The following is a 24,909-nucleotide window of genomic DNA, read 5'->3' as shown; positions in this document are numbered from 1 at the left end:
AAATGACATTTATCGTATTACCAATTCTGGTGACTCTGCGATTCTTTTGCTACTTGATTTAACAGCTGCCTTTGATACAGTAGACCATGACATTCTTCTGTCACGCTTAGAACACTGGATGGGAATTAGGCTCTAGACTGGTTTAGGTACTATCTTACTGATAAAACTTTTTCTGTTAGCCTTGGAGATCTTGAGTCATTATCAGCTCCTCTTACATATGGGGTCTCACGGGGGTCTATCCTTTCTTGTTGTATTTGTTGCCGCTCGGCTATATCCTGAGGAATCATGGCATCTCCTTTCATTGCTATGCAGATGACAGTCAAATTTATCTCCCGTTAAAACAGAAGGAAGGCTACTCTGTAAGGGTGCTGTTACCATGTCTAGATGACATAAAGGCATGGTTAGCCCAATTTTTTTATTTATTTTAATAATAAAAAGACAGAGGTTTTGGTATTTGGTCCTGGTGCCAGGGTTAGAGTCCCACCTCTTGATTTAGGAGATTTGGAGCAGTATGTTAATCCCACAGTGTCAAATTAAGGGGTTATTTTTGACCATGGCCTTAAATTTGATAAACAGATTAGTGCTGAGGTTCAGTCTAGTTTCTTTCAGTCAAGGCAATTGGCAAAACTTAAACCTGTGTTGTCCTTTAGGCTTTTTGAATTAGCCATCCATGCCTTTATCACTACTCGCATTGATTACTGTAATGCTCTGTATTTTGCGGTTTCTCAGACAGCATTACATCGGCTACAGCTGATCCAAAACTCTGCTGCTCGACTATTAACGTCTACACGTAAAAGAGAACATATCTCTAAAGTTCTGGCTTCTCTTCATTGGCTCCCTGTACAGTATCGAATAAATTTTTTTATTCTCTTGGTCACGTTTAAATGTTTACATGGCATTGCCCCGCCCTACCTCTCGAATCTGCTTAAGCCTTATGCTCCATCCTGGTCTCTTAGATCATCAGAAACTTTTGCTAATGGTACCCAAGACCAAATGAAGCCACATCACTGAGGGTGTTTAAGTCCAATCTTAAAACTCACATGTTTTCTCTGGGGTTTAAACCAACATTAGATGTTGATTTTACATATTGTTTTGATTAAATATGTGTGTGATGTGATTTTAATTATGTTCCTTTTTAAAATATTATTTAATAACATTTTATTTATTTTTTTATTATCATTATTTGGTTTTTGTTTTATTTTATTTATTTTATTAGGTTACCATATTATTTTATTATTTATGTGAAGCACTTTGGGGCATTTTTGTTGTTAAAGTGCTATACAAATAGAGTTGAGTTGAGTATAAACATAAAAGTACACACTAGTAGTTGTTTCTTTTTTAATAACTAATTATAAAACAATCAAGATTTTCATAAATGATAATGGAATATCATGTTAACATTGACTAAAATACTAAAATATGCTTACAAAGGATTTTGTGCTAGTATAATTTGTCCATACCCTCTGTGTATAATTTTTTTGCATAAATATTCCTTCACTCTTATAATTGCTTTTTACTCTTTTATGGAAGCTTTACTATAAGTTTTTTTCATGAGTTCGTACTGAAGCACTATGGAAAACACATCTCTGGCAATGTCTACGATCGGCATGATGTAATTTTTAAAAAAATTGTCAGACTGTTTATCCTTTTCTTTTTTAAGCTGCTCAATTTCAAGCTCTAGCACCTGGGCTTTCTCTAGAAACCCTTTTGTTAGTAGTTCATTTTGTTCAGCCATTTTGCTTTCCACCGCTCTGTCTAGCTCCTGCTGCTGCTGAAGCCTCTCCTCCTCAAACTTCATCTCCAGCTGTTGCATCCTTTGCTTATGGTTCGCTTTTTCCTCCTGCATTAACTGTTCCAGTTCCAGATTTCTTTTCTGTTCTGCTTTACACTGCTGTTCCAACACTGCTGCTTGCTCTTTCTCTTCTGCATAATCATCAAAGATAGAAAAGAAAGGGTGATGAAAGGAAATTAATAGAAAGGATATTTTCTCGACCTAAAGGATTAATTTTAAGTATTGCAAAAGTTAAGTTAATGTAATACAATGTTTTATTTAACTGTTTTGATTTCAAATGTACAGTGGAACCTTGGTTTACGAGCATAATTCGTTCCTAAGGTGTGCTTGTACATCAAAACACTCGTAAACCAAAGCGAATTACTTTTCCCAGAAGAAATAATGGAAACTCAAATTATTCATTCCACAGCAAAAAAAATTATATAAAAAAATTAAAAGACAATAATAAAATAATTAAGACAAAATATAAAGTAAAAAAAAAAAACAAATTAACCTGCACTTGAATTCCGACAAATAAGTGAAAAATGAATTCCGACAAATAAGTGTTTCCGTTTGTGCCAGCCGCTGTGTGTTTGTGTATGTGTGCCCCTCTCCGCTTCTCGTCTTACCAGTGTTGCCAACTTAGCGATATATATATATTTAGCGACTTTTCAAATCCCTCTAGCGACAATTTTTTCTCAACTTGCCACAGCAGCTGCCGCCGGGCCCCTCCCCCGTCCCAAAGCACTCACAGAACCCCCCCCCCCCCAAATGAATTGCCGATGCGCAAATCCGCCGTTAAGTGATCCCGCCTTGACGACTTTTTTTTTTTTTTAAGCGTCTAGTGACAAATCTAGCAACTTTTGGACAAACCCTAGCAAGTTTCCAAATGTCGCCAATACTGTCCTGTAAGCACGAGGTCTTGCTTTCGCGGTACAGTTACTCATCTCCCTGTGTCTGCTCTGATCAGTGAGTGCTAGCTCCGGCTGAATTCCCGTGACTGCACAGCAGCTAACATGGATGTGAATGAGCTGCACATGTGCAAACGGTGTTGCAACGGACCTATCACTTACCTGCTTCTCCTTTGCTTGAAATAAAACTATTTAATTTGACCATTTTCTTTTTTTTTTCTTATTTATTTATTTTTTCTTCCGATGCACTTATATTACTCACTGTTACAAAGCTTAAGTTCATAATTATATTGGACACATGAGGAAGGATTAGGGAAAACACGCAAAATGCAAATACGATGTAATTACATCATCAATATGCAAATATACGCATGACGTTATCTAGCGACATTTGGCGACTTTTCGAGCAGACTTTAGCTACTTTCCGTTGAAAATAGTTGGCAACACTGCGTCTTACACAGTAACTCTTCCTCCTCTCTTATTTGAGTTTCACACACACACACTGTAAAGGAAACACTGTTTTCTTGCAAAAATAAGCAGGAAAGCACTGCTATAAAATAAATATAAAACAAATTAACCTGCACTTTATCTTTAAAATAAATCACGACAAAGCAGTGTTTCCAATACAGAGAGAGAGAAAAAGTGTGTGTGTGAGTGAGCGTGTTTGTGTGTGTGTGTGTGTGTGAAAACATATTCATTAATTATGAGGAAAAATTAATTTACATGTGTCATATAAAAATAATTAATAATAAATTATGGGAATTTGGTCATTTATATGGATTATTCATTTACTTGAACTTATTTATTTTTGTTTTATGAATTTTACTATTTATTATTATTATATTATCATCACTTATGGGGTAACATTCAGTCAGTATGTACAATACAACATAAGATGATTCAGGGCAAGACTATATCGTGACAATGTAGTGGTTGTCCATATTACTATTGGACTATCCAACTATTTGGAATAATAAAACATAGTCATGCTAATTTCATATTTATCTCCTAGATATGTAATCAAGATGGGGTTTCCCCAGTATTGCTGGGTAACCATGCCATTTTGCTCACTGTATTACTGCTGTAAGAAAATAAGCATGTTTCCAACAGACATAAACAGTATTGATAGGGTATCATGTTTTGACCATAGTGTTCTTTAAGTAATATTGTTCTCCTATATATGCAATTTTCTTGCTATAAGATTCACACTACATTTTAACATATCTAGCTATAAATTATATAGTTGTGGTTGTCTTACCCTGAACCTTTTTCTCACATTCAGTCAGTTGTTCATCAGTCTGGAGAATTATTTTTGCCTCCACACTTTTCTCACTCATAAACCTCTCCAATACCGCATCAGCCTTCAAACAGAAAACACACACAAACACTCTTAACAGTGAAACAATAAATGTTTGTGAAAAAAAAGTTTGTGCTTTTTGTCCTGTACAGTTTATAATTTTATATATATTTTATTATGTATTATAATATTATATTTTGTGTTATAAACAAAATATATCAAAAGTTAAGCCTATCCTAGGAGGCTTAGGGCTAGGACAGAGTGCCAATCCATTGCAGGGCACATACACACACACACACTCATTTACATACTACAGGCAATTTGGAAATTCCAATTAGTATTTATATGTTTAAGCCTTTATTCATCACACACATTATATATATATATACAAGGTCAGCCATGATACAGTGCCCCTGGAGCAGAAAGGGTTAAGAGCCTTGCTCAAGGGCCCTACAGCAGCAACCTGGGGGAGCTAGTGATGTTATGTAGGACACTGAAGCTCCGAAGCTTGTGTCGAGCAAAAGGGGCGTTTCCAAATGAAGCCTCGTTTTGTGGCATGTGTCATTTCCCTGAATGTCACATGGCAATGACAAATGAGGCCTCGTCCTTGTCTGAGTCATGTGATTGATACCTTTGGCGCTTCAAATATTGGTTTAAATAAAGGCTCATTCACATGAAGTCTCACTACAAATCGGCACTTTGTGCACCCTGAATAAGCGTGATTTGTTACACAACGGATATATACGAATTATATTCAAAAAAGAGGAAGACTTCCCCTATTTGGGAACATTTTGAATAAATTATTCCAAATAAGGCATTTTAAAAAATTGGTAGAATTTATTCAGGTATTTTTCTCTATTTTTAGAGATAAATTTAAACAAAATAAACTAATACAATTGCAGTTGCAGTAAGGCAGAATTAATAAATAAATATAATTAAATAGTTTAAATTAAATAAAACTCTGAAAACGGGACATCGTGCATCATTGTCCAGCCTTTTTATTTTCTTGTAAAAGGGTGTTTTTAAAGGCAAGAGAGGCTGTCAAAAAGGAGAAACTGAATCCCAAAACTGTACACACTATTATTTTTCAATTAAAATTAGTAGCAGATCCCCTCATCAGTAGAAAACTACACAGTCACTGTCACTTAAGTTAAGCCTTTCTACTACCCACAGTACTTTGTCATCACACACACAGCATACAGTATATGAATGTATACACACACCAACCAACGTGTGTGTGTGTATGTATATATATACACACACATACACATATATGTGTGTGTGTGTGTATATATATATATATATATATATATATATATATATATATATATATATGTGTGTGTGTGTGTGTGTGTGTGTGTGCAGACATAAGTATATAAATATATATATATATATATATATATATATATATATATATATATATATATATATATATATATACTAAAAATGTGTATATGTACACAAGTATATGTATGTAGGAACTAAATATGTTTGTGAACCGAGGTTCAACTGTAATTGTAAATATTGGTATCTGGTGCACTGCAGTATCTACTGTTTGGACAATACACCTGAGCTACTTTTGTGATTTGTTGCATCTTCTGTGATTTGTTGCATCTTGCCTCTATGAATGTTCATAAATCTGCTGTGTTTGTATCTGCGAAAATTCGTTACTTGATTGTTCACCAGTAACTTACTGTACATCCATTCATGGTAACAGGTAACTATTTTTAGTGGCCGCTTTTAGCAGGCAAATGTACACTGTCAGTTTAAAGAAATGACTTGGTCTCCAAATTCCTGAGGCCTCAATCCAATCAAGCTGGAAAACCGGTCTGATCCATGCAGGCCCCACTTCACAACTTACAGGCCTGGCATCTTAAAGGATCTGCTGCTAACACCTTCTTGCCAGATACCACAGAACACCATAAAATGTTTTATGGGATCCACGCTTTGACATGTTAAGGCTGTTATGTCTGCAAAAAGGGGTGCTTACACAATCTACCAGAGTGTTTTTAATGTTATGGACATATATGAATGAGTTAACTAGCTTTCTTGTTACCACATTTATTTATCAAGTATTAAACAACTGACAGTTTACCTTTTATGATCCGACATGCAGCTTATATACTGTACACCTCTAGTTTTAAATGTATGTTTGATACAGTTTAGATGTACAGTACAAATGATTTGATGCAATACTGCAATAATGCTTCTCATGATAAAGTAATATTCATTTCACTGCAGTAATCCAATTGTTCCTTTCCTAAACACACTGTAGGTTGGAACATCCCAAAACTTTATTGCTTGGCCCTAATTTTATTTTTGACATTCCATCATTAAATCAATCTACCAGTCACATAAAAAGATGCATACAAAGTAGTACTTGGTTAATTTACAAGACTAGAGGTTATAAATGTTGATACATTTTTGCCCAGTCCAAAAACAAAGTATTTTTCCTTTTTTTTTAAAAAAATCTTTTATTATATTACCTGTCTGCCTGTCAATCAGATATGTTCTAGAAACAGCACTTCCTCCACTCATGGACATTATGAATAAATTTTTTATTTATTTTTTTACCTGGTTTCCCTTGTCAGGATGACTGTTGTACTGGGTAATGACATTGTCTCTGTGTGTGCAATAGAGCTTATATCCTCCAGGCTTTGCATACTCCCCCCGCTGCACTCCCTCATTCATCTTCTCATATAGATCAGACAGAATCAGCTGGCACTTCTTATCTGATGCCTCCATGTTCTGAGTAATTAGCTCAGCATAGTGCTTATCTACTGCCTCCTGAAAATACAGTATATACAACAACATTTAAATTACCCAAAACACACACGCACATACATAGTGTATATACACACACACTAAAATACATGTCTAGATAGCTAGTCAGCTAGCCTAAAAACTTTAGAGTGTAGACTTTTTTGGGACCTATTTTGCTGGCAGAGGAAATAAAAAAAAAAAAACATTTGGTCATATAGGGGACAATTTCAGTTACTCCATATATATTTGTTTTTATAGAATTTATGTATACTGAAGAAGCTTTATTGCCCCCCCACAATTCTAAAGGTATACTGTATGAGCATGTATGTGACTTGCTTATGGCACTCTAGCCTATAGGCCCTTTGCCTACAGCTTAGTCATGGCTGGCCTGATGTTAAAACCAAATAAAACCAAATAAAACCAAACCTTCGCTTATGGGCTACTGCTTAAATATACAGTATATAGACACTACTGTATTTACTTGTATTGACACCTTTGGAAATTAGGTTCAACTGGGCTAATAGAAACTGGAGTTCCTCAAGCTGAGCTTGTGTGTATTCAAAACTGACCATCAGTTTGTTGAAGTATTCCTGGCCTTCATCCTTAAAAGAGCGCTTCATAAACTCAGTGCTGGCCACGTTGCTCATCTTCTGGTGTTCAGCAGATAATGTGTTCAAATTGACTGGGAACAAACTTTTCACCTGTATTCATTTAAATGATGAGAAAAAAATTGTGACATTTCATTTATATCATTCCTTTTTTTTTTATTAAAAAGTTGCTTTCTTTACAAACTGTATAGCAGCTTCCAAAAGTATCCAAACCCCCTTGAGTTTATAATTTTTATCTGAATAACAAATAATGAATACACATTTTCATTGTAAATATTAGTCATTTTTTAGCAAGTGTTTAATGAAGAAGAAAATAATCCTGGTGTACTGTAAGTATACAGTGGAAAATCAGTTAATAAACCTCTATAAATATCATTTGTAATTCAGACTTTTGGGAGGATTGAATACTTTTGCCAGGCACTGTACATTAAAATCTTGGATTAGCGGCTTCTTAAGTACTCAAACCAGCTAATTTTGTACAAACACCCATGCCATGGTTCATGGTTGAGATAAAATTTTTTCCCTCTTTTTGTTGTGAACATTGGCTAATGACCTGCCTATGTCTCCATTGTTTGAGGTATTGTGGCTTTTGTGATGGCTGTCAGAATACTGCATACTGTATGCATAACTTTTGTTTTCAGGGTAAAAATTGAAATAGGTGTAGCCACAGGTCATTTTTAATTTATAGATTAATTTCTAACTAAAATCTTACATCTCTATTCTAATCTGATCATTTTTTATTTATATACATTATGTCACAAATTTCATACACATTTCCATAATTTTTTAGATTTTGTAAAGCTGCTAATGTGTATATTATATGCAATGAGTAAAGGTGCAATGCTCCTATGACACTATTTAAATCTTCATCTGAATCCAGATTTAAACCAAAAGTGTTTTCTGGGCTAAACCAGAAGCCCAGAATAAATAAATAATAGAATCCTACAGAATATTTAAATAAATAAATAATAAAATCCTACAGAAAACGCAATGACAGCACTGTCCACGTAGTGCATGAATTCTTGCTCTGACTTCTTGCTACAGCTGACTCAAATTGTAATTAATTTTAAATAAACCTGTTTATTTTTAAAGTGCCCTAATTATGCCATTTTAAGGGTTGCTTATATTGCTTAATGAGTCTCTTAAAACAGGTTTACATTTATGCAAGGTCAAAAAACACTTTGGTTTTCTTCTAAAATAGATTTAATTTTACCCCATTTCTAAATGATTTGTAAACGACTCGTGTGAAGCAGTTCGAAGATTTAGTCTGTCTAAAACCCTCCTTTCCGTGAGCCCTCACTGCTGTGATTGGTCAGATAGCGCAGTGATTTATGATTGATCTACCGCTACAGCGTGTGTCGGAAAACGAATCGCCAATGACCATTACTAAACGACAGTTCTGGAGACCCGTCAATGCATAGAAAAGATGGCGTCGGTTTTACCGTGTAATTTACCAGCTAATTTTATACTAACTGTGGCTACAAAAATCGAGGGGTCTTTTATCTTTGTGTCAGTGTTGCGTTAAAAGGCCGGTGAGCAAAAAGGACAAACAAGTAGATAAAGCAAATGTGTATTATACAAAATTAAATAAAGTAAACGAAAAAGGTGCACAACAACCAAACAAAGATATAAACAATATTTACAAACTACATAAAATAAACGGTATGTGTGCGAGTGAGTGGAAAATGTCCGAAGTCCGTGTTTATTGTATGTGTGTTATCTGAGTATACAGAGTATGGTTTGGTCTCACAGGGGTTAATGAAGTCCGAGAGGCCGATGACGGAGGGTAAGAAGTCCAGGGAATCTTCATAAGAAAATGATCCACAGCAATCTCTCCTTCTCTCATCCAAACAAATAATTCTGGTTCACCATTACTACTCATGCATTTTCCCATGCCCTTACTCTTCGGCATTTTTCCCCTTGGGGCTTGCCGTAGATAGGAATGCGCACAGTTTCGGTGAATGGTGGAGAATAAACAGTTAAAAAGGATTTTTGTGCTCTCGTTTTTTATTGTTTTTTTATATTACAAAGTGTTTAAGCGAACCCAGCAAGAATGCTCGGTCACATTAACAAGAGTGTGGTAACGTTAATTGTAAGATGCGGGCAAGTTGTTTGGGTGGCGGGCAAGTTGTTTGTTGTTTGCGGCAAGAATGTGGGTGGACATTATGCAAATATGTTATGGAACATTAACTTAACAGAGTAAAAATAGATTTGCTAACGACTTGTTTAGGCGAATGTAAGCCGACTATTTTTTAATAGACAAAAACTTCATTTATCATGCACTGTCAGCGTCACAGATAGTGCAGATAGTTTATGTTCACATACAGCTACATGACACACTGCATAAAAGAAAATATTTGAAAAAGCATAATAGTAGCACTTTAAAATATTCCTCCACTGAATGTTTTTGCTAAGTGTTCTTGTTAACATGGGTCATAAAAGGAAATATCTTTCATATCTGTATTCAATATTGATTACATCCCTTGTCTGTCTGTGTGTGTGTGTGTGTGTGTGTGTGTGTGTGCGCGCATATGTGTGTTCGGGTGTGTAAGGGTTGGTATTACCTGTTCCATTCCACTCTGATAGACCTCAAGTCCCTCCTCCAAAGCTGTCTGGTTTTCAATCTGTGCCATTACAACCACAGCGTTCTCCAGACAAGGGACTTTTCCACTAGAAATTGTCTCCACATATGACTGCACGAGGTGACCAAAGACTGTCCACACACACGCACACACACGTCACAGCAGAAAAAGTAGTCTACATGTTAAATTAAATACTGAAAAAAATACTGAAAATATTTATAGAGATCAATAATATTAAGGAAGAAATAATATAGTAATCACTTCTTCCTGTAACTCTGTATCCTCCTTTAAGTGTTTTAACTTTGCTTGCAGCAAAGACGTAGTCACGGAATTGCTTTGTGGCAGCCAAAAATTTGGGAACAATTTCACTCTCATCCAGGCTCTCTAAACAAACCATTTTTTCCTGGGAGGCAGGAAACGGGAAAACAAAGCACTTCCTGGTTGGAAAATAGTTTCGAATGCATTGCCTTGGAAGATTGTAGTTGGTGTTTTTCATACTAAGACCTGCATTGCGGGAAAAAAAAATTAGATAACATCAGCACTAATCACAAACTTTCACACTCCGGTACAATTTAGCAAATTAAATAAATAAAATAATAATTTTAAGGGATGGGAAGAAACTAAACAATCTTAAATCCAACACCCTTAAAGGCATTTTGATTTTTCCCCCTGGGGAAGACTTACGGGTTATAAATACAAACAGTGTTTCCTATCAATGAGAACCAATCAGAAGATTCAGGCTAGCTCGTACATTTGCCTTTATTTTTAACCTGCAATAGGCTATAATTATCACAGTGTCAATGTTAAAACAGATAAAACTGCAACTGTATGGCTAACTGATGTTATTAGTCTGAGCAGCTAAACAAATTTGTATTTCAAATAAATAAATATTTAGTAAATATAAAGGTATAAGTTGATATATAAACATGCAGGGGTTGGACGATGAAACTGAAACACTGGCCAATTTAGTGTTGGAGGTTTCATGGCTAAATTTGACCAGCCTGGTGGCCAATCTTCATTGATTGCACATTCCACCAGTAAGAGCAGAGTGTGAAGGTTTAATTAGCAGAGTAATAGCAAAGTTCCCTTTCAAAGGCTACACTCGATGCTGCGTGAAAACGCTATGGAAATATCTTTTCATGTTGCCGGTTGTAAAGCTTGTGTGTACCAAACACGCCAAATTTTGGCTTATATAACCTCGATCAGGTGACGTCATCTGATTAGACTGATGCCCCGCTGGACACCCCCAGGGGGTCGGTGTTCAGTTTACGCCGCCTCTGGTGTTTTGGACGACACTGACCTCCAGAGATATGTTAGTGTCTCGGGTTATATCCTGCTATATTCCAGGATGCCGAACCACTAACACCCCCGCGTACTAAAACTTGTACCCTTTTCGGAGAATAGGAAAGTGATACCAGAAAGTGATACCGGAAAGGGCGCATCTGCTGAACTCCGAACTCCAGGCGTTGCTGGAGAAGGGCGCCATAGAACAGGTTCCTCCTCCAGACAGGGAGTCAGGCTACTACAGTCGTTATTTCCTGGTCCCCAAGTAAGGTGGGGGGCTGCGTCTGATTTTGGATCTTCGGGGGTTTAACCGCTATCTCAAAAAGTACAGATTAAAAATGTGAACCATCAAAATAATTGTCTCGCAAATCCAACCAGAAGATTGGTTTGTGACGATAGATTTAAAGGACGCATACTTTCACATAAAAGTTTAGGCACAACACAGGAAGTTCCTGAGGTTCGCTTTTGGGGGAGAAGCTTACCAGTATCGGGTCCTTCCATTCGGTCTAGCTCTGTCACCTCGCACATATACAAAATGTATGGATGCAGTCCTGGCTCCCTTGTGACTTCAGGGCATCCGTATTATCAATTACATAGACGACTGGCTAATCCTGGCCTAGTCTCAGCAGCTAGCGCTCTGACATCGCAATGTCATCCTAGTTCATCTCCATTCGCTGGATTTGAGACTCAACGCTACCAAAAGCGTTCTCGTTCCGGCTCAGAGGACAACATACTTGGGTGTCAGATGGGATTCGATCACTATTCACAATTGTCTCCCGCTCGTGTCGAATCCATCCTCAGCGACCTCAAGGAAATCAGACTAGACTAGGAAGTGACTGTATATCACTTATCAAAAATGTTTAGGCCTCATGGCAGCTGCATCCACAGTGATAACTTTGGGCCTTCTGCACATGAGAGCTTTTCAGTTGTGGCTAAGAGCCAGGAGATTTCATACAAGGGCCGATTCCCGAAGGCAAATAAGGGTTACGCGCAAAGGACGTCGTACCCCTTCTATGTGGTTCAGACTCCGGTTTCTCACCTTGGGTCCGTCTTCTTGTTGCAAAATGCTAATGACAGACGCTTCCCTTACCGGCTGGGGCACGGTCTTGGATGGCCGTCCAGCCCAATGGCGCTGGAGAGGTCATCTTCTTGCATGGCACATCAATTGCCTCGGAACGATGTCTCTATTTTTGGCCCTACAGCACTTCCTCCAGCAGCTGAGAGGCTACCATGTTCTAGTGCGGGTGGACAACACATCGGTAGTCTCCTATTTAAATTGCGAGCATCAGGTTCTGCTCTGGGCACTGGGCACAAGTTCCTGTCCCTAAGGGCGATTTAAATTCCAGGGCGCATAAATGTGGGAGCAGATTTACTGTCCAGACAAGCTGTGACACACGGGAAATGGAAACTCCACCCTGACGTAGTCAGCCAAATCTGTGAAAGATTCTTTACAACAGAGGTGGACCTCTTTGCCTCCCAAGAGACAGCACAATGTCCCCTCTACTACTCTCTGACTCATCCAGCTCCCCTGGGTCTGGACGCGATGGCCCATACATGGCCCAATTTATGACTTTATGCATTTCCTCCAATACCTCTGCTCCCGGGAGTCCTGGCGAGGGTCCGTCAACACGGTTTGCGCCTCTTACTGATAGCGCCCCATTGGCCGGTCAGAGTATGGTTCTCGGATCTGATATTTCTTCTTGATGGCTTACCTTGGATGATTCCAGTGAGGAGGGATCTTCTGTCTCAGGCGCAAGGGACAATATTTCATCCCCGACTCAAGCTTTGGAACCTTCACGTTTGGCCCCTGAACGGGAGCAAGCTGGTCTCCCAGCCAGCGTAATTGACACTATTTTAGCCGCTAGAGCTCCTTCCACTAGGAAAGCTGATGCCCTCTAATGGAATGTTTTCAAAAGTTGGTGCCTGACGAAGCAGGTAGACCCAGTCCACAGCTGAATTGTTTCAGTGGTGGAGTTCCTGCAAGATAAGTTGTCCTCGGGCTTGTGCCCTAGTACCCTCAGGACGTACGTGGCCGCTATTTCAGCCTGCCACGTTCTAATCAAGGGGGTTACTGTGGGAAAACACCCTTTAGTTGCCAGTTATATTTGTGGAGCTAAATGGTTGAGGCCACCCACTAGAGCCACGACCCCTTTATGGGATTTGTCTATCGTGCTTGAAGGTCTAATTGACACTTCTTTCGAACCGCTAGAGTCAGCGCCTGACAGGCTTCTGACTCTTAAGATGGTTTTTCTTATGGCCATTACCTCTATCAGTAGGATTGGAGATCTGCGTGCCTTGTCAGTCTCCCCATTCTGCCTGGACTTGCATCCTCACCCGAACTATCTTTCGAAAGTTCCATTTTCAAACATGCACCCTGTTGTTCTTGAAGCCTTCTATCCTCCGCCTTTTACAGCTTCGAAGCAGGAGAAACTTCACCTACTGTGTCCAGTACGTGCTCTTCGGATCTACGTCCACCGCACCAGCCAGTGGCGTAAATCAAAGCAGCTCTTTATATGCTATGGAGGCCGCAACCGGGGGGCGGCCGCCACTAAACAGACCTTGTCACACTGGGTGAGAGATGCTATTGCTCTTTCCTATGAGGCGCGTGGGCTCATTTCGCCTCTAGGAATCAGGGCTCATTCAACCAGGGAGATTGCTTCATCTATTGCACTAGCAAGAGGTATTCCCCTGCAACAAGTGTGTGACACGGCGGGCTGGTCCTCTCCGCACACATTTGTTAGATTTTATAGTTTGGATGTTCCTGTCACAACGGGCTCATGAGTCCTCAAGTCAGCTTACCAGACATAGTTCTGAGACCTGTTGGCCTTGTGTGCACACGCTACACAATGCGGGGTCCAGACACTTGCAGTGCGGCGACGTTGGTACTCTCGTTCCCATCGAGTGTAGCCTTTAAAAGGGAACGTCTCAGGTTACTTTGCTGTAACCCTGTTCCCTGAAAGGCGGGAACGAAATGCTGCATCACAATGCTGCACTGCCCACGTGACCGGACGTTCGTTCAGACAAATCAATCTGAGGAATGTTGCCGGTTCACTGCTATTTATAACCTGCAGGTGTGTCTAATCAGATGACGTCACCTGACCGAGGTTATATAGGCCAAAATTTGGCGTGTTTGGTAAACAACCGGCAACATGAAAAAATATTTCCATAGCGTTTTCACGCAACATCTCGTTCCCGCCTTTTCAGGGAACAGGGTTACAGCAAAGTACGTTTGCTTAAAATATTGCAATGCACACAACATTATGGGTGACAAAAGAGGACATTACATTATGAGTTCAAAATAATTGTTAGTGCATGTCTCACTGTCGCATCTATGACCAAGACTGGAAGTCTTTATGATGTATAAAGAGCCACGTAATTACTTAGGGTAATGTCAACATACCACCAAGAAGGACGAATTACATCCAACAGGAGTAACTGTGGACGAAAGAGGAAACTGTCTGAAAAGGATGTCCAGGAGCTAACCCAGATTGTATCCAAAAATAAAACCATAAGCTGCCCAAAAAAACCACAGCTGCCCAACTCACTGCAGAATTAAATGTGCACCTCAACACTCTTGTTTTCGCCAAAAATGTTTGTCGGGAGCTTCACAGGGTCAATGTACATGGCCTGGCTGCTAAAGCCAAACCGTTAGTCACTTGTGCCATGCCACACACCGATTTCAATGGTGCCAGCAGCGAAAATATTGGGCTGTGGACAATGTACGTGTGAAACGTGTATTGTTGTTTGATGAGTCCACCTTCACTGTCACTGTCACCCAGACTGTTGCATGCCCAGAGTGAAGCATGGCAGTAAATCATTGATAGTTTGGGCTGCAATATCATGGCATTCCCTAGACCCAATACTTGTGCTAGATGGCCGCGTCACTGCCAAGGACTACCGAATGTACACCCAATGGTTCAAACATTATATCCTGAAGGCGGTGCCCTGTATCAGGATGATAATGCACTAATACACACAGCAAGACTGGTGACAGAGTGGTTTGATGAACATGAAAGTCAAGTTGAACATCTCCTATGGCACAGTCACCAGATCTAAATATTATTAAGCCACTTTGGGGTGTTTTGGAAGAGCGAGTCAGAAAACACTTTCCTATACCAGCATCATGTAGTGACCTGGCCACTATTTTGCAGGATGAATGGCTTAAAATCCCTCTGGCCACTGTGCAGGACTTGTATCTGTCATTCCCAAGAGAATTAATGCTGTATTGGCCACAAAAGAAGGCCCTACACCATACTAATGATTTATTGTGATTTAAAACCAGGCGTTTCAGTTTCATTGTCCAACCCCTGTATTAAAGAATGTAAAGAAGCTCAAAAAAAATTTAGCCCTTGCATAAGCCTTGGTTCTAACTAGCAACTACAGTGAAACCTTGGATTAAAGACATTATTCGTTCTGGAAGTGGGCTCGTATTTCAAAACACTCATAAACCAAAGCAAATTTCTCCATAAAAAATAATGGAAACTCAAATTATTCCTTCCCCAGCTTAAAAAATAAATACACAAAAATAATTAATACAAACTATAAAGTAAAAATAAAACAAATTAACCTGCACTTTACCTTTAAAAATAATCGCGACAGGGCAGTGCTTCCCTTAACTGAGAGAGAAAAAAAGGGGAAAGAGTGTGTGTCTGTGTTTGTGTGTGTGTGTGTGTGTGTGTGTGTGAGTGAAAATGAAAAGAGGAGATGAGGAGGGGTATGTGTGTGAAGGGGCACGGTGTCCAATGATGCGCACACACATAATGGCAGGCTGATACAGAAAGAGAAAATGGATGTTTAACCTCTCTAATGAGACTTTCTTTTGCTTTACACGTGCGTTATAATAAACAGTACACCTGTGCCGTATACACATGCATACAAACACAAAATAAAAGCTGTTTTACACACACACACGTAGTCACAGTGTTACGGACATGCGTGCACGGATGTTGATTATACAGTGCAAAAAGACACCCCACCCAAAAGAAAGTGAGAATACATTCCAGTAAATAGGATTGCCAACCGCCCCGTAAAATACGAAATCTAAAATCTTGGAACTAAAATATCTGTTCCGTATTAAATAAATATGGGATGCTAATTGTTCCTTTTTTTTTCAAAATTAAATTAAAATCTATGAGAGATAAATATTACAGATTAGACTTATAACAGGATGATTGTATGAGTCAGTAGATCAGTCAGTAGACATTGCCTCAGGTTGACTACAGAGGTAGCAGGAAAAAGGCTAAAATCTATCTTTGTACAGCAATGCAATGCCACTCAATGAAACACAGATCATTCATACCACTGTGAATATAGTGTACTGTACAGTTTCACAGAAATATTTAATTCTTCTGTTTTATGTCAAATCGTTCAGGAAAAAAATAATAAAATACACACAGCCGCAAGGGGGAATGGTTTACTCTTGCTTCTTGACTGGGGGTGTGTAATATACTAATGCTCTGCCCCCCCCCCAAAAAAGGTAAATGATTGACTATTATTATTATCAGATTTTAGAAAAAAAAGGAGAATAAAAGACAATGGTATATAGCTGTTATTCCTTTATAATATTATGTGCTTTATAAAATAGGCAAGCATACCATGTTTTTTAAACTTTATATCCAGTGTTTTATGTCATAATGCAAAGTTATGTTTTTTTTTTTCACTGAATGGGGTTTTTGTGTAATAACTAACAGATACACTAATTATTTTCACTATTAAAACCAACTGAGTAGCAAATTAAATTAACTATTTTAATTATGATATATACTGTACATGCTATGTAAAACTTTAACAAATATCTTTCAAACCTAAACAGCTCATATACATATAATATAAAAACAATAATACTGTATATGTGGGTGTTCAAGTCAAACCAGGAAGCAGTGAAACTTCTCCTGAATGAAAATTTCTATTTCATGGATTTTTAAACCCTACAGTTAGTGGTCAGTTGTTGTGTATGTATGGGCTGGCAGGTGTGTGTCTGGAACTCCCAGCCTAATTTTTGTACCAGTTCATCTGTAAAGAGATGTTACTTATACCTTTCTTCAGCTGGAGGGCAAAATCCAGGTACTCATCCTCAGTCACTTGGCCCCTTTTCTCAAGCTCTAGCTCCAAAGAAAAATCACGCACTGCCCAGATAAAGTTAGGAAAAAACTGCACAAATGTAAAGTCTTCTTCATCCTCTTCCTCAGCTGCTCTGGATGAAGGTGATTTGATCCTAATCTGCTCTGCAAGCTCAGTGACATAGCTGCAGCATGTTAAGTGACCATGACTGGATGGTAAATGTCTGTGTTATTAATACTATTAGCACTGATTAAAGGGCAATATTTGTGTCTGTTATGGTATTACAATGAAGGATACTGTAGTTTTTCCACTGCTGTGTTGTCGATGGTTCCACGGCTGTTGTAGACTAGAGTGCTGCTCAGAAGAACAGCTAGACAAAAGATCCAGGCATCATTTTTCGAGTCTCCCTAAAACAACATAATTAGGTGGTGTGAGCTCAAGTTAGACTAAAATCACGAATCTAATGATGTAGTTCACAGAGGGTGTGTAAATAAATTTGAATGACTCTGAATCTAAATAATTTACTAGTTAAACTAGTTAACTGCTATATTAAAAAAAATCATATATTCATCTACGATCCAATATTGGGACCATATAGTTTGACTACCAGATTGTTATTATTCACATGAACCTTCCTGCTCTTGACTTTGTCCCATCCCTGAACTATATACTACAGTAACGTGTATTTAAAAGTATAAAGCCATGGGAATGGTATGATATGCAATTATTAATTTATTGAAACTATTTATACAAATTAATTAAAAAGATGAGTTTTTTTATGCTTTTATAACTTTGCTTTTTCCTGTAGCTCAAGTAAATGTCTTTTTACCACTTGCGTGTTTACAGTAATGAATGCTGCACGTACTGTGAAGATGCTGTCCTCACCTTGTCAACATCCCCCAGTCCCTCAGTGTCCAGCAGCACAAGAGTTTGTCCAGCATTATAGGGGTGCGGGACACACCACATCCAAATACCTTTAGTCTTCGACTCAATGGTGCTGCCCAGAGCAAAGCCTGCAACAATTCAGGTATTCTATGCATTTGGGCTGAGATAAATGTTCACATGATGCTCATGAAGCAACACTAGTGCACACATTTCTAGTGGTTGCGCAAATAAAAAATTCTACAGCCTATAATGATGATTTTACCCACAAAACAGTTTCGGGTAACAGTCTAATCACCTGTTTTACGAGTCACTCACTCATCGTTTATACCGCTTTATCCTGTACTCCTGGCCAGGAATCAAACCTTGACCCTGGAGGTGCAAGGCAACCATGCTAACCACTACAGCACCGTGCCGCCCCTGTTGAAAGTAAAGAAAAATGGCTTTAAAAACAAACTCACCTGTTTGTTTGCCTGCCAAGCGGTTCAAGAGGTAGGACTTTCCTGTGCGATAGAATCCCACCACAGACACCACCACCACTGGCTGGTCATACTTGGACAGGTGCTCTACTGCACCAGCATTTACACACAGGGAACCATCCACATTTTCCACCAAACAAATAGGTTCTGACATTGGGCTACACATGGTTCTCTCAGATTCTCTAATGAAAACACAAAAGTACATGCTTAATGTGACATTATTTGCAATGATGTAAATAAAAATAATCTGTTTGCAGTGGAGGGAGAAATCAAAGCACATTGTAAGTACATTGTGTGAGTGGCAGAACCAGATGCGCGTTTGCCAGGCGACAGAGCCGTAAGCACAATCAGTGCAGATACACTGCACCTGGCAGTGTGCCTATTTAAGGCCTTTTATACCTGATCATAAGGTAGCACCGATAAAAGTATTAGGGTCAATGACAAAGATAAGACACAATAAAGACAAAGCGTGCTTGAAAGAGCCAAAGGCATAGGAATAAGACTCTTCCTTAGAAGCCAGTGTTATTGTAAGAGAGAGAGTGGCACGCCATCAGTTAAGCGTGCACACTCAGGTTAAGTGAACAGTGAAAATCACATAAAATCACATAAATTCTTAGTAAAGGTGGACTCGCCCTGAAAGGATCAAGGCATTATTTTTAGTTTACAGAGCCCTGTCCGGTTTTGAGAAGTCGGCAGAGCCCTGTTCATTTTTTGTTTTCAGTTTTTTTCGGTTTCCTTTTTAGTTTACTAATTAATAAGCCCACGCTATTTTTAAACGGGAAGTTCTATCTTTGAGTGTGTCATAAGACCCCATCAGAAGCCCTGTGTAAGGGCTCTTATAAATATGATTACTTAGAAAGCCACACCACAAGATGTAATAATATTTATAAGTACCATACATCTTTCCTCACTTAAAGAAGAAGAGAATGTTCAAGATGATAATGATCATCCCTTAACTGCTCCTGCTGATCACTACGTTTTACAGTATATGGCACACTTCATGAATCAACACAGAACACAGTGATATTTTTAAAAGGACTGCTCTTGTCCCAGAACTTGCAGGATGGTTAAATATTTAAATGACAGAGAAAGTTTTGCCCAAAGTAAATGTATCGTAGATTGGTTCTTGTTCTTTATAAAGAACTGTTGTCTTGCTCGTGGATTTTAAAGTCATTTGCACAGATCTTAAGTTACCTTGCTCATAATTGATAAATACTGTATCAGATTTTGTATATCATCGTCAGCTCACTCATTAACATACTGTAGTTCCTCAACAATGATCCTTTCCCAGTTGCTATGCCCAGTTGCTAAACGTCCCCAGGAACTTTAAGGCATAATTTTATGTCATCAGAAAGGTACAAGGTAGAAGGGTAACAACATGACACCTTAACAATGGTATGATCTAACCAACACAGCTACAACTAATACAATGAATAATAGGTATATCAGATTTACAAAAAGTGTGTATTGACAATAGTCAAAAGTACTGGTGGTGCAGAGACGGTAGGATCCCTAAATCAAATTCTGCTTATTATGCCATAAAAGACTTATACTGGCTCTACAAATTAACATTGTTAAACACTGGTTCAGAGCTTCTCGATTCATTATAAGATAGTCATTTGTGACTGAGGTCATCAAACCCACATACTGTATATCAGTTTAAAGTCACCTACTCTATACATATAAAAAGATCAATTGATTTTATGGTAAAATTTTTAATTTCAAACAGAACTTGTTTATAATCAAATAAAACTATATCTTCACGCTGTATTAACATGGTGTATAATGAGGAAATTACCATGACCCTTTAACACACATTGTGGAATGAAACACAGCCTGTATTTTTGTCTGAGTACAGTAGCATAGGACCATTTATACCGGGTTTGTGATTAATATATAGCAAGTTGTAGGTCAGTTTACAGTACAGTATATACAGTGCATCTTAACAAATTTGAATATCAGGGGTAAACAATTATTTTGCTTTGTTCATTTTGATTATTTATTGTAAAATCATTTGTAATTAGGATATAAGTTTAGCAACACTGCTGCAAATCAGCACCTCTCTCCCCCATTCATCCCCTCTCTGTGACATCCCTGTTAAAATAAATATAGAAATAATCAAATTAATAATAATAATAATAATAATAAAAGCTTGTGAGGCATTTTTTGTGGCACTTTTCTAGGTGTCTATTCTTATCAGGAGCCAAATGGGTAATGGTATTATTAAATTTATTACCCCAGCAACAAAATCACCAAGCCACAATTAGGTTACTCATATACACTCTTGGGATCTGTTCACGAAAAACGATTCCTGTATCACAATTAGATTTAGGACTAGATTAATTTAGATTTAGTACCAAAATAAACAATGCCTACCTCGACTGTTTGTCCTCCCACAGAGATCATCAGATTTATGGTTTGATGCGGCTACAACGCAGCGTCTTTTATCCTGTTTGAAAGTGAAAGAACAAATGAGTTCCCTTTGGGAAAAAATATCTAGAGCCAATAGGATTGTAAAATATGGCATTAAATTACTCCTCTTCAAACTGAAACTGAAAGTGAAAGTGTGCTGTTACCGGGTAAGGCTGGTTAAACGCCCAAAATAGCGCAGAAGGTTGTGTTTCTCATAACTGAATGCTGAAACAGAAACAGTTAAAAGACTTATGTTTTGAACACTAATGTTATTACAATTAATTTTCTTGCAGTAACAGACTTTGGTCTCAGCATCACACACTCAGGGTTTACTGAACACACTATCAGACACTGCAATCCAAGGGAGGGGGAAAGCAACAAATAAAAAGTAGATTTGGATTTTAGCTTTTTAAAATTAGATTGAAAAAATATATTGTCGAAATGCATGCATTCCAAATTGAACCCTAATATGTTGATATCCATTAACCAGGTTTCAAGCTCATGAAACAGCCATTTGATATGAACTATATTGTACATTTTTACACTTGGTTAGGAGTAGGCAGCATTACACTAGAAAACAGAAAAACAATGGAGACACTATTTTATGAGCAAGGGCATGTGTAAGGCCTTAAAAAAGAGAGAGTTTACTACTAACATGCAGTCAGAGAGAAAATATTCTCAGCTCAAACCAATTTGGTCATCTTTTTTTGACCACTCTTCAATAACAGAACAGAATGTGATTAATGTGATCCTTTTGGTCTTGCAGGCTGCAATACTGCCTTGTGGTCTCTCAGAAATACTTACATTACTGTCACAGTTAAGGTGGACCAATGTTCTACATGTAAAGCCTCCCAGCTGTCTCTATGCCAGCTGAGCATTAGTGTTAAACCACAATTAATACAGATTTTTTATCTCAAATAAATCAGTGATTAGCTTTTGTAAGGGTTTTAAATTAATTAATCTCATGTTGTCACGTTTGGGTGGTAATGGCTGTTGGTGTTGCCATGGGCATAAAGGCAGGCATAGGCGCAGAGGGGTGTTTTGACCAAAAAAAAGTCTTTTAATAACATAAAACATGCAACAAAGAAACATAACGAACACTTGCACATCATAACCAGCATAAAATATCACCAAGGCACTATAGCGAGACACATATGGCAGGACATTTGCTCGATGGTAAAACAAGCTTAATGATGAAAACACAGGCTTTAATACCCAAAAGATAAGCCCCATGGTTTGTACACAGGCTTACAGACTAAAACAGGGGCTCTAATACCCGTCGCTATAGGAGATCTCGGGCAACCTCCCCACTGACCCGCAACACAAAGAGACTAGGGAGGCACAGGGAAACTAGGGAGGCACAGGGAAACACAGGGAAACTAGGGAGACACAGGGAAACTAGGGAGACACATGGGCACAGGGAAACTAGGGAGACACAGAGGCACAAAAAGACTTACACAACCCGGAGAAACACACAAGACTGCACAAGACCGAGTCAGCTCCACACAAATTTAAACACAAAAGACTTACATATGAACACCACTAGTGCATTGGGACATGCTTCTAAGTTATGATACAGGCTAAATCAAGAAAAACAATATAATTTCCCTTTGGGATTAATAAAGTTATTTGAATCTTGAATCTTGAATAAAACAAACCAAAATATAAACAAAAACAAAATACAAAAAACAAAAGGCCCACATAGACAGTCCATACAAACAAATGTCTCGGGTTACTTTGCTGTAACCCTGTTCCGTGAAAAGGCGGGAACGAGATGCTGCATGAAAATGCTATGGGAAACATCTTGTCATGTTGCCGGTTGTGAAGCATGTGTGTATCAAACACGCCAAATTTTTGGCTTTTATAACCTTGGTGGGTGACGTCATCTGATAAGGCGCACCTGCAGGTTATAAATAGGAGTGAACCGGAAACATTCCTCAGATTGATTTGTCTGAATGGACGTCCGGTCACGTAGGCAGTGCGGCATTGGGACGCAGCATCTCGTTCCCGCCTTTTCAGGGAACAGGGTTACAGCAAAGTAACCCGAGATGTTCCTTTTCAAAGGCTACACTCGATGCTGCGTGAAAACGCTATGGGAACGAGAGTGCCAACGCCACCGCACTGCAAGTGTCTGGACTCCAAGGTTGTGTAGCGTGTGCGCACAAGGCCGAGAAGGTCACAGAACTATGTCTGGGTAGCTGACTCGAGGACCCGTGAGCCCGGAATAGCATGAACATCCAGACTATAAATGTAACAAATGTGTGCGGAGAGGACAACTCTCCGTGTCACACACTTGCTGCAGGGGAATACCTCTTGCTAGTACAATAGATGAGGCGATCCCCCTGGTTGAATGAGCCCTGATTCCTAGAGGCGAAGTAAGCCCACGCGCCTCATAGGAGAGGGCAATAGCATCTCTCACGCAGCTTGCGGCTTCAAAACATGTAAAAGCTGCTCTGACTTACGCCAATGGCTAATGCGGTGGACGTAAATCTGGAGAGCACGTACTGGACACAGTAAGTGAAGTCTCTCCTGCTCCGAAGCTGTAAAGGCGGAGGACAGAAGGCTTCAAAACAATAGAATGCATATTGGCAAATGTGTGCGGAGAGGACCAACCCTCCGCGTCACACACTTGCTGCAAGGGAATACCTTTTGCTAGTGCAAAAGATGAGGCGATTCCCCTGATTGAATGAGCCCTGATTCCTAGAGGCGAAGTGAGCCCACACGCCTCATAGGAAAGGGCAATAGCATCTCTCACGTAGCTTGTGGCCCCAAAACATATAAAAGCTGCTCTGACTTACGCCACTGGCTGATGCGGTGGACATAAATCTGAAGAGCACATACTAGACACAGTGAGTGAAGTCTCTCCTGCTCCGAAGCTGTAAAGGCGGAGGACAGAAGGCATCAAAAACAATAGGGCATGTTGGGAATGGAACTTTTGGAAAATAGTTAGTGAAGATGCAAAATGGCCCTGACTAGCCCAGGGGCAAAGTCTAGGCAGGATGGGGAGACTGACAGATCTCCGATCCTCTTAAAGAGGTAACACTATTTAGAAAAACATTCTTGAGGGTCAGAAACCTGAGGCGCTGACTCTAGTGGTTCAACAAGGGGGCACAAGCCCGAGGACAAATTTTCCTGCAGAAACTCCAGCACTGAAACAATTCGACTGGGTCTACCTGCTTCGTCATGCACCAACTTTCAAATACATTTCATTTGAGGGCATAAGCTCTTCTAGGGGAGGCAGCCCTAGCACTTAAAATAGTCTTAATTACGCTGGCTGGAAGACCAGCTTGACTTAGTTGGTTCTGTTCAGGGACCGCCAAGGCGTCCAGACGCAGGGGCTGAAAGTCAGAGAGTAGTAAAGGGGACATTTGCTGATCTTGCGAGGCAAAGAGGTCCACCTCCGCTACATGAAATTTTCCCAGAATATAAATTGCCCTGAGGGACAGGAACCTGGTGCGCTAGCTATTTAGCGGCGCGAGCACAGTCCCCCCTGGCGATTAATATACGAGACTACCATAGTGTTGTCCACCCGCACTAGGACATGGTAGTCTCAACTGCTGGAGGCAATTGATGTGCCACGCAAGAAGATGGTCTCTCCAGCTCCCTTGGGCTGGACGGTCATCTAAGACCGCACCCCAGCCCATGAGGGAAGCCCATGAGGGAAGCGTCTGTCGTTAGCATCCCACTTAGAGTGGGACCCAGAGTCAGAAACCGAGGTCTGAACCACATAGGAAGGGTACGAAGCACCTGGCGCGTAGCCCTTATTGGGGATTGGCCCTAGAGTGAAATCCCCTGGTTCTTAGCCACAACTGAAATGCTAACATGTGCAAAGGGCCCAAAGGTGTCACTGTGGATACAGC

General features: G+C 39.3%; 1 protein-coding gene across 1 annotated transcript; it reads right to left on the bottom strand.

The window, feature by feature from the left end:
- Positions 1-1,498: 1,498 nt before the first annotated feature.
- Positions 1,499-21,060, bottom strand: LOC128512854 (guanylate-binding protein 1-like). Its single transcript, XM_053486320.1, has 11 exons — positions 21,014-21,060; positions 18,620-18,819; positions 18,162-18,289; positions 17,574-17,683; positions 17,252-17,460; positions 10,194-10,436; positions 9,915-10,063; positions 7,312-7,443; positions 6,554-6,766; positions 3,941-4,043; positions 1,499-1,923 (listed from the first exon to the last, which is right to left on the bottom strand). The coding sequence occupies exons 2-11, from the start codon at positions 18,801-18,803 to the stop codon at positions 1,514-1,516; spliced, it is 1,881 nt and encodes a 626-aa protein (XP_053342295.1). The 5' UTR covers positions 18,804-18,819; positions 21,014-21,060; the 3' UTR covers positions 1,499-1,513.
- Between the last annotated feature and the right edge of the window lie 3,849 nt (positions 21,061-24,909).

The sequence above is a fragment of the Clarias gariepinus genome, chromosome 25, assembly GCF_024256425.1.
Source record: "Clarias gariepinus isolate MV-2021 ecotype Netherlands chromosome 25, CGAR_prim_01v2, whole genome shotgun sequence".
Taxonomy (NCBI): domain Eukaryota; kingdom Metazoa; phylum Chordata; class Actinopteri; order Siluriformes; family Clariidae; genus Clarias; species Clarias gariepinus.
The sequence above is the reverse complement of the archived record's forward strand: the minus strand, read 5'-3'. Positions and strand labels throughout refer to the sequence as shown.

Bases quoted from the DNA above. Each gene is read 5' to 3' on its own strand.
- LOC128512854 (XM_053486320.1), bottom strand. From the start codon at position 18,803: ATGTGTAGCCCAATGTCAGAACCTATTTGTTTGGTGGAAAATGTGGAT. The intron at 17,461-17,573 runs GTATCCTTCATT...AACATGCTGCAG, and splicing joins ACAGCAGTGGAAAAACTACA to CTATGTCACTGAGCTTGCAG. The intron at 1,924-3,940 runs GTAAGACAACCA...ATGATTATGCAG, and splicing joins ATGTGAGAAAAAGGTTCAGG to AAGAGAAAGAGCAAGCAGCA.